General features: G+C 45.6%; 1 protein-coding gene across 4 annotated transcripts in view; it reads right to left on the reverse strand.

Annotated features, from left to right (window-relative positions):
• Positions 1 to 12,704, reverse strand: part of Ehf (ETS homologous factor) — a 40,430-nt gene that overhangs the window by 12,271 nt on the left and 15,455 nt on the right. For 3 of the 4 annotated variants that reach the window (XM_005064852.4, XM_021231487.2, XM_021231477.2), the window contains 3 exons: positions 7,713 to 7,812; positions 2,824 to 3,069; positions 300 to 362 (listed from right to left, as the gene is read on the reverse strand). In XM_005064852.4, coding sequence (XP_005064909.1) covers positions 300 to 362; positions 2,824 to 3,069; positions 7,713 to 7,809 — 406 coding nt within the window. In that variant the 5' untranslated portion in view covers positions 7,810 to 7,812. Of the gene's footprint in view, positions 1 to 299; positions 363 to 2,823; positions 3,070 to 7,712; positions 7,813 to 9,349; positions 9,466 to 12,704 lie in introns of those variants that run through there. The other variant, XM_013118019.3, reaches the window with a different exon arrangement.

Consider the following 12,704-nt stretch of genomic DNA (forward strand, 5'->3'; position numbering starts at 1 on the left):
CTCTTTCTGAGGAGAAAACCCACCTCAGAGTCTGTTTTAACCCAGCTACTGGCCTTGGATCTGGATGGTGCCGTGACTGGCAGAAGGAGGGCTCACCACCCATGTACACGTTAGACAAAACTGGTGGTCATGCATCCCGTGGCAAGGAAGCAGCTTACGGCAGGGTGGGGCCTGGAGGCAAGGAAGCGACCTCCATGGCTTCCAGGCTAACTCTTCTCCCATGGCCTCATTTTCCCTCCTCTTTTGCTCCCCGGGGCTTTGCCTGGCCAAGTCGGCTGCCTCTGCCTCTCCCCACTCACCCGTTTGTTCCGTCTTGACAATGACATTGTGTGTGGACTGCAAAAGGTCACTGCTGCACTGGCCTGTGAAGCACAGATGGAAAAGTCAGAGCCCAGGCAGAGCCACAACTTGACACTTCGCTAAGAACATGAGACTCTCTGAAGAATGTCTGCCATCTTGCTGTCTTCCCTGGTCTGCCGGTGGGAGTCACCCAGCCAGCCTTGGCACCACCGAGAGAGCTGGCAGTCCAAGACACCTGCCCGAGTGGGAGTAGTTGGTGTTAGAGGTGAAGGATGTCACACACCAGAGGACCACCTTCTCCACACTCAGGCGCTGCAAAACACTGGCTGTTCTAGTCTCAGCCTCCTCCTCTGTAAATTCAGGGGGTTAACCTGGATAGAGTTACTTACATGACCTCCATGGTGCTCTCTCACTCTAAGATAGCATATGAAATGAAAGTGAAAATGCACGGGACACTTTAACTCTACGAGCCCTTAAGACTTTGATCTTAAACTCAATCAACTCCACCTTTACTAGATTCATCTGTGAGTCACATATATGGATAAAACACCATGGGCTTTCTTTCCTTTCCCTATGCCTTCAGCACTCACACATGTAGTGCATGACATACACCCTCCTCTTGACTATGATGTATAAAACTATACAATGATTTTCTTCCCTGCAGAGATTGCCAATGGTTCATATTTCTGACCTTCAGTTTTCCCATCTGTAAAATGGGTACAGTACTCACCATAAGTTCATTTGATGAATCAATTCACATTATAAATATATTCACAACAAATGTAAACTAATAGAATATGCATAGAAATTGAAACAACAGCCCCACGGTGGAAACTCCTGCCATTTGGCACTTAAAGGCAAGAACAGTAAGACCAAACAATTCATGGAAGGTCAAAAATGACCTCCACACCTCCCAAGCCTCCCTGCCTCAGGCTTCAGTCAGAGCAAAGCTTTACAGGAGTGGACATAATTGAGGTGGTATTTTTAATTCTTCAACTATAAGTCTGCTCTTTGCAAAGATTCCTGAGTGTTATTTAAATAATAGAGCCCATTTTTTGTTTGATTCTAGTAAGAAACTAAACGAGTAACCACCATTACCAGATAAGTGAAAAGATGGGATGCCAGGGTGCCAGATGAGAACATCCAAAATGACACCATGGCTGCTGCCATCACTGCCACACTCCTGCTGATGGCAGCTGTCTACAGGGTTCTAGAGCTCACCTTCACTGTGAGCTAGTTACTTGTCAAACACAGGTTCTACTAAGACATAAATGCACTTCTCTCCCTCCCTCTCTCTTCCTCTCTCTCTCCTTCCCTCCCCCCCCGTGTGTGTGTGAACTGTCACCATGAACAGTTTGCAAGGTGCCCTCCTGTGTGTGAGATGAGAGACCGGAGGAGACAAACTTGAGGTTTTAGGAACTATTGCAGAAATGGCCCATATGTTTTCAGGCCAATCATTCTGTTCAGAAGTATTTTAATTATAGGTGTATTTTTAGTTTTATTTTTAGTTGTGAGTGTCCTTGTGTGTGCCTCTGTGTGTAGGTATGTGCACATGAGCACAGATGCAACGTGGATCGTCATAGGCGTTGGATCCCATGAAACAAGGCTCACAGGAGGTCGTAAACCCCTGATGTGGGTGCTGGGAACCAGCACAGGCCTTCTGCAAGAGCTGTGCGTGCTCTTTATTGATGACCACCTCTCCGTGCCTGGTTCTGTACGTTTAAGAAAAACAAGAGAGGTGGGGTTAGCCTTCTCCCCTCCAGATACAGGGAGCTAGTTCCTCTTGCCTTCTTAAATACACTGGACTCCCACTTTGAGAACTTGGATCTGGGTTGGGTGTACTGGTACATTCCTGTAATCCTAGAACATGGATGGCTAAGTAAAGAGGATTTTGAGTTCAGGGTCAACCTGAGTGACATAGAGAATTCTGGGCCAGCTATATAACCACATAGTGCAACTCAGTCTCAAGACAACCAGACCAAAATTTTAAAAACTAAAAATAAAAGTATCTTAGGTCAATAAGAGTTTTTTTTCTTTTTTAAAATTATTAATGACCTTTAACAAGCAAGTGAATGCCCAAGAAATAAGTTATTAGACACTGTTAGAAAAGGAGGGCTGGAGAGAGGGCTCAGAAGCTAATGGCACTTATTGCTATTGCAGAGGACCCAGGTTCAGTTCCCAGTATCCTTATGGGAACTCCAGCTCCAGAGGATTGGCACCCTCTTCTGACCTCTCCATTGACACCAGGCACACACGTCATACAAATACATACACACACAGGCAAAACACTCAAATAAATAATCAAATAAAATGCATATGATTTTTTTAATGTAAAGGCAAAGCTTGTCTTACTAAGACAAGTATTCTGTGTCTTTCTGGAAATGAAGGCAGCCACAGGGAGAGTTTTATCAGTCCTCTCCCTTCTCCGCTGCTCCCTGTCCGGGGAAATGGTAAGCTGGAGCGTCACTTCTGACAGGGAGCCCAGCCAGCTGTGGAGCCCTTCCACTTCCCAGCACCACTCACCATTCCACTTGAGATGCTGCAAGTTGCCATAGAGCAGCTGCCCCGCAGAGCCTGCCGCCCTCGTGAACTCCTGCAGACTCATGCTGCACAGGTGCTCTCCGCTGATGTCAAACTCCTGAAAAGGGATGCAGTTGGCATCCAGCTGGTTGGTGTCCAGGAGATGCTGCAGCCATTCCCACACCTGGTATTTGGTCCAGTACTGAGGGTGGATTTCATGCCACTGGCCTCCGAAAAAACCACTGGAAACTGCAAAAATAGCATATGGCCCTGTGAGTGACCCCTGCTTGTTCCTGGGTAGTCTCAGACACAAAAGGTTTGGCTGTGGATAATATAATGGGGACCGTAACCACAGCCCCCATCATCATGGGGGCTAACTGCTGAATGTGCTCTGGATAGCAGGCTCCTAGCATGTGGAGGGGGGGATTACCCAATAGTGGCAGGGCATCTTCTTATTTTTCCTAATGTCACACCCATCTCTGAATATTAGATAATACATGATACCTGAAGTACTCTGAGCTCATTCCCCACCCCCAACAAAGAAGTACCAAAATGAAAGAGTTGGCTATAGTTTCATCTACTATCTAGCTGATTACGCACATGCAAATACATTCACCTTGCCAGAACACCTCATGAACACCAAAATCTTACCATCCCTTATATGGCATGTCATATTTACATATATATCCTGCACATTTTCCCTATATTTTAAATTATCTCTAGATTAGCTGCAATCTCCACAAAAAAGTAAATGCTGTATAAATAGTTAATGCTAGATTGTTTGTAAAATGACAAAAAGAAAAAAATTTGTTTTGCTCAGTGCAGATATATGGTGTGTGTGTGTGTGTGTGTGTGTTCTTATCTATACAAGTGCATGTACATGTGTGTTGAGTGGATGTATGAAGGCCAGAAGTCAATGTCTGGGGTTTAATATTGCTCTCCATCCCATTTTTAAAAGCAAGGTCTCTTCACTGAGCCAGGAGCTCACTAGTTTGGCTAGACTGCCTGGACAGAGAGATCCAGAGGTCCACCTGTCTTTACCTTGCCAGTGCTGGAGTCACAGATGCAATCCATTACACCTTCCTGGCTCTCAAGTAGGTGCTGGGGGTCTGAATTTGGATGCTTATGTTTGCCCAGCAAGGCTTTAGCCATGGGTCCATCTCTCTAGCACCAAGAGGCATTTTTAAAAATTAGGAGTTGGTTGAGTCTTTGGTGTGGAACCCTGGGATGCAGAGGGCTGACCATGGTCCTCTCTCCGACTGTGTTTTTTTCCCTCTCACACACACAGAATGACAGAGACAAAGGTTTCAAAGAAAAAGCTGAGACTCACTAAACACAGGTCATTTTCAACAACAAAATGGGGCCTTAAAATTAAGCTTCCCTTTCTCTGATGGCTTTGCTCTTCCCTGAAATGACATATCCCCTCACTCCAGATTGGTGTTTATAGCTGCTCCAGCACCCCTCTCCACTCAGCTCCTACTATCACTGAAATAAGACAGAAAACGGCCACGCTAGGCATTGAGCCACTTTGCCACGGCTTTTTAAGTGACTAGTGTCCTCTGTGGTTTTTCTGTGTGGTCCCCAGGTTCCTTTCTGTATCACCCTTTGCTGCTGTTGAACCTCTAGCTCTCTTTCTTTAGATTTTAGAGTTGCAGTTTCCCCAACGTGCTTTGGTAACTGAACTTCCAGGAATCATGCTTAGAATTTCTCGTAATGGCACCTGTTAAGTTCTGCTTATCTTTATAGGCTTCTAAGTTCTGGCTCATTGTCCTCTGCAAACTGTATGTTCGAGGTCATGGACTCCAGTCTTACTCATCTTCCTATATCCATAAAAATCCTTTGGAGCCATAGTGAAGTCATTACCAACTCAGTATGGTTCACTTTCAGCTGAAGAACCAATAATGCAGGAATAGAGTTGTACTGTGAGACAATTTGGTTGAAGACCTGAAGTACATTCTAGTGGGTAAGTTACCAAACATTTTACATGTTAACGGTCTATGTACATGGCTGCCTTGTTCTCACATAAGAGAACTTCACAGAATTGGCCCAAAGGCATGGGATCTGGGAGAGAGAGTACTAGCCTCTAGGGCTGTGTTTTAGGGTTGAGGGACCTCAGGGTCTTCTGAAAACAGAGATAAAGGGGAAGAGCCCTTTCCCAAGAAAGGTAAATAGCAAAGCCAAGAGGGAGACACCTTGTACCCAGCAAGCCCAAGCCAGACAAATGTAACTGAACTTGACACAAATGCAAGATCTGGATGATGGGGAGGTGTAAACAAGTGCCTGCTCACCCAAGATAGGCCGCCAACATCAGATCAAAGAATCAATGCCAAAGTATAGCTTGGTGAGCTGTTGAGTTTAATTTAAGGTTACTTATAGGATCATGGACGAGGGGCTCCTTATAGGAGTATAGGTGGAGCTAAACAATGTACCACCAAAGGAGTCTAGTCTTCTCCAGCCTACCCATCAATTGTTAACCACTTCTGTATCTTCTGAGAGGGGTGGAGCCTTACATACTACATTAGTTTTCCCTCCACAAAGTAATATTAATGGGTTCTAACCTATGCAGATCTCCAATGAGTAGTCACAGATACTCCAATTTCCAGAAGTCATATCATGGTCAGGGTACAGCACTCTATGAGGAAAATTTATCACAAGGAAAATACCCCTAACTGTCCCATCATGCTGGAGAAGTACTTAAAACTTAAGTATGACTGCAATCCCCAGGGACTACTGCCCAAATGCAGATCCCAGTCCAGGAGGTGTGGGCTAAGGCCTGAATTTCTGCATCCCTAGCAACTTTGCCATGCTGCTGCTGCTTCTGGACTGTGGAGTGACAGAGATTCGGGACTCCATTCCCATAATGCCTCAGGGCTAACTGGTTTTCTATCCCAGTAGAGGAAAGACAGGAAGGAGTGAGGGTCTTAGGAAATCTCATCTTTCTCTCCCTTCAGAAGCAACAAGAGCAAGAAGGCAAGACCAAATCAGGACATCAAGGTGACTGACATTGATATCTGCTGCCCATAGGATGAGCTTCATTGCCCCCACCTTGCAGCCAAACAAATGCATCTCTTCAGCCTCTCCTATGGAGTAGAGCAACAGGGGAAGCAGATGAAAAACTGGAAAAATGTAGCCCCCAACTTGACATCTATAGAAATTCTCCCGCAACACAAAGCTCTTGATGAACATCTCTGTGTCCTTATTACTATTTTTATTATTTTTATAGCATTGCTTAAGGATGAGAACAAGGTTTTTGTCAGTGGTAATGATGAACTATGTTCCTAAAATAATTTCATTTCCTATAACAAGTAAGCTGTGAGTTTGCCAACAAAAGAACAACTCTCATAAGCTCAGGGGCAGGCCCAGGTTCCTCTCTCCTGTGCACTCAGTGTGAACCTAATTATGGGTAGCTTCTGATACTCTGTTCAGACCTGGGAGGGCAGAGCCAGAAACTTGGCTGAAGTTGGCCAGGAGAAGATGCCTCCCTCTTGAGGCAGGGAATCATCAGAGTCCCTCATGTCAGGGAAACTGAAAAGCCAGTGGGGTCTGTTCTCTGCCATACAGCTGACTCCCCCCCCCCTTCAGTCTTGATAAAGATCAACTCTTCTTGACACCTCCAGAGCTAAGAAATGAAAGTGACATCTCAATTCTGCTCCTGGCTAAGTCCACTGCTCGGTTTCTCCAAAGCAAGCAGAAGAGACAGTGCCTGGGGCATGCTGAGACTTCCTGCTCTCTTTGGAAGATTTTTTTTTCTAGGTCCCCACAGCAAGTTCAAGGTCTGCCACAGAATAAGTAACTAATCAGAAAGGGCAGCAGTTTTAGGAGACAAGTGATCTAAGATAGGAAGGCCACCTGTTCAAGCTTCCTGCCATGCTTGGCTGGGATTCCAAATTAAAAGAGGAGTGCCACGTGGACCTGCCACTCCGCAAAGAATATCGCCCTGCCATCGCCCTCGCTCCTGCTCCTCAAACTCTTCTCCCTGACAGGATACATCTGTGTGTCAAGGTAAACAAGAGCTGCATCGTGGCCGTGGAATGGGGGATAGCAGTAAGTGGGGGTGCGCTGAGTCCTGGAGCTTCTTTAAGCCTGCACTGTTGGACCGACACCCAGCAGCCTGGCTGTGCTGAATGCCTTCAGTGAGGCATAGAATCACGGATTCACCTTTCACTGGCAGCCGCAGGCTAGATCACCAAACATTAGATACAAGTGTTGTCACGAGATCCACCCACTCAGAGTCCATATATTCTGGGGTAAAGAACCAAAAGACAGCACCTGGTTCCCTGACAAATCTCTTCCTTCAACTGGGAAGTGACAGCAAAGAAGCTAGAAGGTTTAAACTACTGTAATATTTTCTTCTCTAACCTGTGTGGGGGGGTGGTTAAATACATGTGCGTACTAGTGTACACATTCACCTCCATGACCCTATCTTGATATCCCCAATAAAACACTACTGAAAACTTCACTGACATGTCTCCATTCCCTTGGGATAACTCATCTACCATCTTTATTGCCAACCCAAATCTTTGCATTTGGGAAGGAGGTGGTGGTCTATCTCAGAGGGTTTTGGCACAGAGCCCTGGGGGCCTGCAGAGCAAACAGCGTTAAAAGTTTCCTCATATAAGAAAGTAAGGATCAGTGGTAGAGTCTGTGATTAGCAAAGCCTAGAGTTCAATTACCAGGAGGGAGGGAAGGAAGGAGGGAGGGACACAGGGAAGGAGGGGGGAGAGGAAGGGAGGGACGGAGGGAGGGACAAAGGGAGGGAGGGACAGAGGGAGGGAAGAGAGGGGGGAGAGAGATTTGCCCCTAGCCTCCATGTCATCACTGAATCAAGTTGGGAAAGAAGTCAGATCAGGAAAGGTTACAGGCTGTGCCACCACCAATGGCAGGGGCCTTACCATTGCATGTGGGGTAGCTTTCTGTCCAGGCTGGCTGCTGGTGGAGGAGGTTGTTGGCTGGGTTGAGATTCATTACACCACTTCCTTCCAGAATCATGATCTGCAAGGGGTCAAATAGTCATTTAATCAGCACCTCATAGACAAATGTCACTGGAGAGTGCAGATCATAGAGTTCATTTAAGAAAGACAGACAGACAAAAAGAAAGAAAGGGAGGAAGGAAGGAACATGTCCTTCTACCCACTGCCACAGCCCTTTCAGTAAAAGCAAGACTTATGGCAATTAAAACTTTCCAGGTTCAATTTTCATATGCATGAGGCAAGTTTTTATAGCCACCCATTCATAAATGAATAATCTCTGATCAGAAACGAAGCAGGGAAGAAAACACAATACCTGTTCACAGGGCAAGTCTGGCCAGCGTCCAAGTGCTTCACAAAAGTGAAAATACCAGAGAGATTTTATTTGAAGTAGAATTTTGATCAGTGAAATCTCAGACCCAGCCCCTATGTGAGACAACATCTCGAATCCCCACATAAGTGGCCCCCACGCTTGAGGACACAGGAAGGCTTCCTCAGTGCCAAGTCCTCCTGGAAGTGAACTGATCCTCTAAGGACTCCATCATATCTCAGCAGAGCTTTTAAAGCCTTTTGGCTTGGGCTAAGATTCGGAATCCTTTGATTTCTGTGACAGACACTTCATCTTTCTGGTACAGAAAACTAAGATTTTCTGTGCTGCTTAAAAGTTATGGTTAGCTTTTCTTCTGATAGAGACCTGGAAAAAATTCAATAGGCTTTGAAGCTGTTCTCAAGGTGACTTACTCAAATTTTCAATTGTGGCGCCCAGGAGAACAGTTTCTATCCATAGCCCACCAGTAATGTTGGAAAAACGTAAAAATTTTACATCTCAGAAAAATTCCCTAGTATTTATGATATGCCTGCCCCAAACTGGACACCCTCCACACTATAGGTCAGAGCCTAGAAGTGTGTGCAATTATCAAAGCAAGGGCAGGTTTTTTTTTTCTGAACCTGGTGAGGCTGCAAAAGTCTTTCTTTCTTCACACTTGATCTTAGCCAAAAGGCTGAGAAGCAATGTCACTGTTCGTTACAAAATGTTGAGGTATGGATAGCCACACTTGGAGGAAATTTTGCATTCTCAAGTGTCACTCATATCAACAGACCGGAATGGTCCCCTCAGAGTAAACACACACACATACACACACACACACACACACACGCACACGCACACGCACACACGCACGTGCACACACACGCACACACGCACATACCTAACTGAGCTTCAGCTCCTCTATGGTTCTATGTAGAACTTCAGAGAAAAGATACATAACCTTGGGAAAGCATATAATACATTCATATATTCATGTATTCATGTATTCAGCAAACATTTATGACCCTGATGGAGAGCTAGATACTGTATAGGTTATGAGGACAGAGCAGTGCTTAGGGGTTGATCTGGGTTAGATACCACTTATAATTGTTGACCTCATCATCACCGTTGTTGCTTAGTGAACATGTAGGCTTGCCCCCAGCATGAGTGGAAAGTGAAGAAAGAAAGGCAGAGCAGAAATGGCAGACAACTCAGTTAGTGACGCACAGGAGAGCCCCAGCCTCCATCCTAGTACCTGTATGAGAGCTTTGGAGTCAGAAGAGCGGAGATTCCTGCAAGCTTTCCTGCTTGCCAGCTACAGTGAGTGCTAGCTCACACAGGTTACGGACATCTCTTAGCCCTCAGATCCCCCTGTGTGAAAATACAGATGATCACGTCTAGCCCGGACGCTGGTTAGGGATCAAGCACATTTCTATACTTGCAACACTTGGCACAGTGTCTGACAGTTAAGTGAAACCACTGCGGGGACAGTGTGTCTCTGTGGATAAGCTGGGCTCAAAACAACCTGGGGCCTCCATTTTTCAATCTAAATAGCTAAAACTGATTTTTTTTGGTTTTGGTTTTGGTTTTCCAAGACACAGCTTCTCTGTGTAGCTTTGGAGACTGTCCTGGAACTCACTCTGTAGACCAGGCTGGCCTCAAACTCACAGAGACCCACCTGTCTCTGCCTCCCGAGTGCTGGAATTAAAGGCGTGCACCACCAACACCAGAAGACCCCTTCTAGAGAAGTTTTTTGTTCTCATCTTGAGGAAAGGAAAATAAACCAAGTCAAACATTTCTTTCACACAGTAATAGAGGCATTTTCCCATCGGGCTTTTTAGAACAATCCCCCTAAGCTAATTCATCCATGGGGGACTTGGTGACTGGGGAGGAACAGGGCCCAGCCCTGGTTCATGTTTGCTCAAGGCTGGGTTTCTGACTTGGCAGCATTTGCTCACCCACAAGCAGTCGAAAGGTTACTGTTTAACCCCGAGAGGGCTGAGGCTCAGAGCCCAGCCCTGCTGGAGAGAGCAGCCCTGCAGGCTCGGGGGACAGATGAAAATAGACCTCCCACCTCCAGTTCCAAGAACTCTGCCTGCAGGGCAGTTTCAAAGTGTCTATGTTGGCAGAGACGAGACCTACTGGATCCAGTAGGAGCCTCCCTTTGGGCCAGTTCAGGGCTTTGTTCCCCACTTCCTAAGAAAAGGCAGGTGGTATGAGGGCTAGCCCTACTCTTCTGAGTTGAGGCGGGAACTAAAACTCTAGCTCCTCTGCTCGCTGTAGATGATGCTGAATTCTGTATCTGTCTGGTCCAAAACCTCCTGAACCTCACCTTCTCCAACTGCAAAATGGGTATATCATTAAACCCAAAGCCTGAAAAGAATCATCTGATACTATATGTGTCAAGATCTTAGGAGGTCATAATAAAAGCTTGGGCTAAAGAGGTGGACACCGTCAGTGAGAATACTTGCTGCTTTTGCAGAGGACCCTGGGTTCAGATCCCAGCACCCACATGGTAGATCACAACCATCCCTAACTTCAGTTCCAGGGAATCTGATGTCCCCATCTCCTCAAGCACCAGGCACACACAAGGTGCACATGTGGGCAGAATGCTTATACACATAAAGCAAAAAAAATCTAAAAAATAATAATAAGGATAAGAACATTAAAGAAAGAATTTGTTATGTGTCTTAGGCCAGTTTTGGGCTTCTAGTTGGGCTCCTTTCCTTGGGGCACATGTTATTTCTCAACACAATCTCCTGGAAACTTCCATAACTGTTTTCAACTCACAGAGAAGCTTTGGGGACATCAGGGTCTCAGCTGTCCTGACACCCCACTCTGTACCCGCTCCCAAGTCCTCCTCCCTGCCATCACCCCTTTTCCAGGGGAAAGCAAGGAGCATGGTGAGGGGCCCTTTTTACAGGGCCCATTAAATGGTTAACACTCATAAAAGAGTTTATGTGGCTTAACCCTTAGTGAGTCAGAGTTCACGGGAGCTCCCCCAGGCTTGTAAGTAGAGATGTCCTGGACACCGACAGCAGCCACAGGGAGCAGCAGGTGGCACCTTGGGTGAACTAGGCTAGCCAAGGCCTTTGGACAAGCCTACTCCCTTCAAATATAAAATGTAGACATTTGTCCTCCAACAGACTCTCAGGACGGTTGAGGAGATCAAATGAGATAATGGATAATAAATGTGCCTTGAGAACTATAAAAAAGCCCTATTATGACCAACGTACCCACACCCCCGTATACTAATGTAGACTTTCCATGATGTATACTGATTGCTTTATGGGATATAAAGAGCTATCCTTTTAATTAAAAGGAGCAAGGAATATTTAGGACTTGTTTTCAGCCCCCTACTTAGCCTTCAGCACAGCTTTCCTTAAAAAGCAAGTAGTAAGTCGAGTCTAGCTAGAGTCTGCAAGACCCCAGTTAGGTTCGAGGCTCCACTTCCTAGTTCTATGACTTTGGGTCTCCTACTCCTCATTCCCAGCCAGGGATGATGGGGGTGAGAGGCGAGGTGTTCTGATTCACTAGGTGTAAGGAAGAGCTGTTCTAGAAGATAAGACAGTGGTTTTAGAAGTGTGCAGTCCAGTACGTGGCATGCACACACCCCAATTTAAAAGTAACCTTTTCTTTCTTTTCTTTAAACAGCAGATGTCAAGGTGTTGCTTGGGACTGGGTCTACGCATACAAGACTGAGAGAGGGGTTCTATGCTATGTGTATGAAGCAAGCCAGAGAAAGGGCTGGCTTCTCTCCATCCTCAGCTTGAGGGATGCTGATGGCGCTATCAGGGGGTGGGGAGGAGGCACTAAGAACCAGATCCTCAATAGCTAATCCCAGCTTCATGCAACATCTCCACAACTAAAACTGGGGGCTAAATAATTCTTTCTTGAAATTTGTAATTAAGGCCTAGTATTTGTGCATACTTTGGAGGGTGCAGTATGGCAATTCAAATATGTATACAGTATATAACCAGTATTTCTTCTTTTGCTTGTGCTTAGAACAGTCCCAGTTGTTTTGAAATATATATTGAATGATTGTAGACTGTGATTACACTATTGTTCTGGAAAATACTAGAAGTCAGGCTTCCTCTAATTGCATTTTGCTACCTACTAACATTTTTCTTCTCCACCCCCTTTCTCTCCACCTTCCTAGCCTCTAATGTCCACTGCTTTTTCTTCTTCTATTATTTAACCTGCCACCAAGGAGTAGGAGTGAGCCTGCAGTACTCATCTTTTTATGTCTGGCTCATCATTCACCATGATGTCCTCCAATTTCATCCCCATTGCCACAAATAACAAGATTTCATTCATTCAATGGCTGAGTATTAGTCTATTACACGTATGTACTTCATCTTCTTTACCCATTCATCTGTCGATTAACCATACCTTGGCCACTATCAATCCTGCTGGAAGAAGCATGCGAATGCAGTTAGAGCTGGAAAATTCTTTGGTATGGAAGTTGTCACACACAGGTAGGGTATCCAGCAGCACCCACAGCTTCTACCCACTAGATCTCATATGCCAGCAGCTCTATCTTTCTATCTATTATCTGTCTGTCTATCTATCTACCTATCTCTCTCCTTATATATTCCCTAGAGCAAAAT

The sequence above is a fragment of the Mesocricetus auratus genome, unplaced genomic scaffold, assembly GCF_017639785.1.
Source record: "Mesocricetus auratus isolate SY011 unplaced genomic scaffold, BCM_Maur_2.0 Super-Scaffold_100004, whole genome shotgun sequence".
Classification (NCBI taxonomy): domain Eukaryota; kingdom Metazoa; phylum Chordata; class Mammalia; order Rodentia; family Cricetidae; genus Mesocricetus; species Mesocricetus auratus.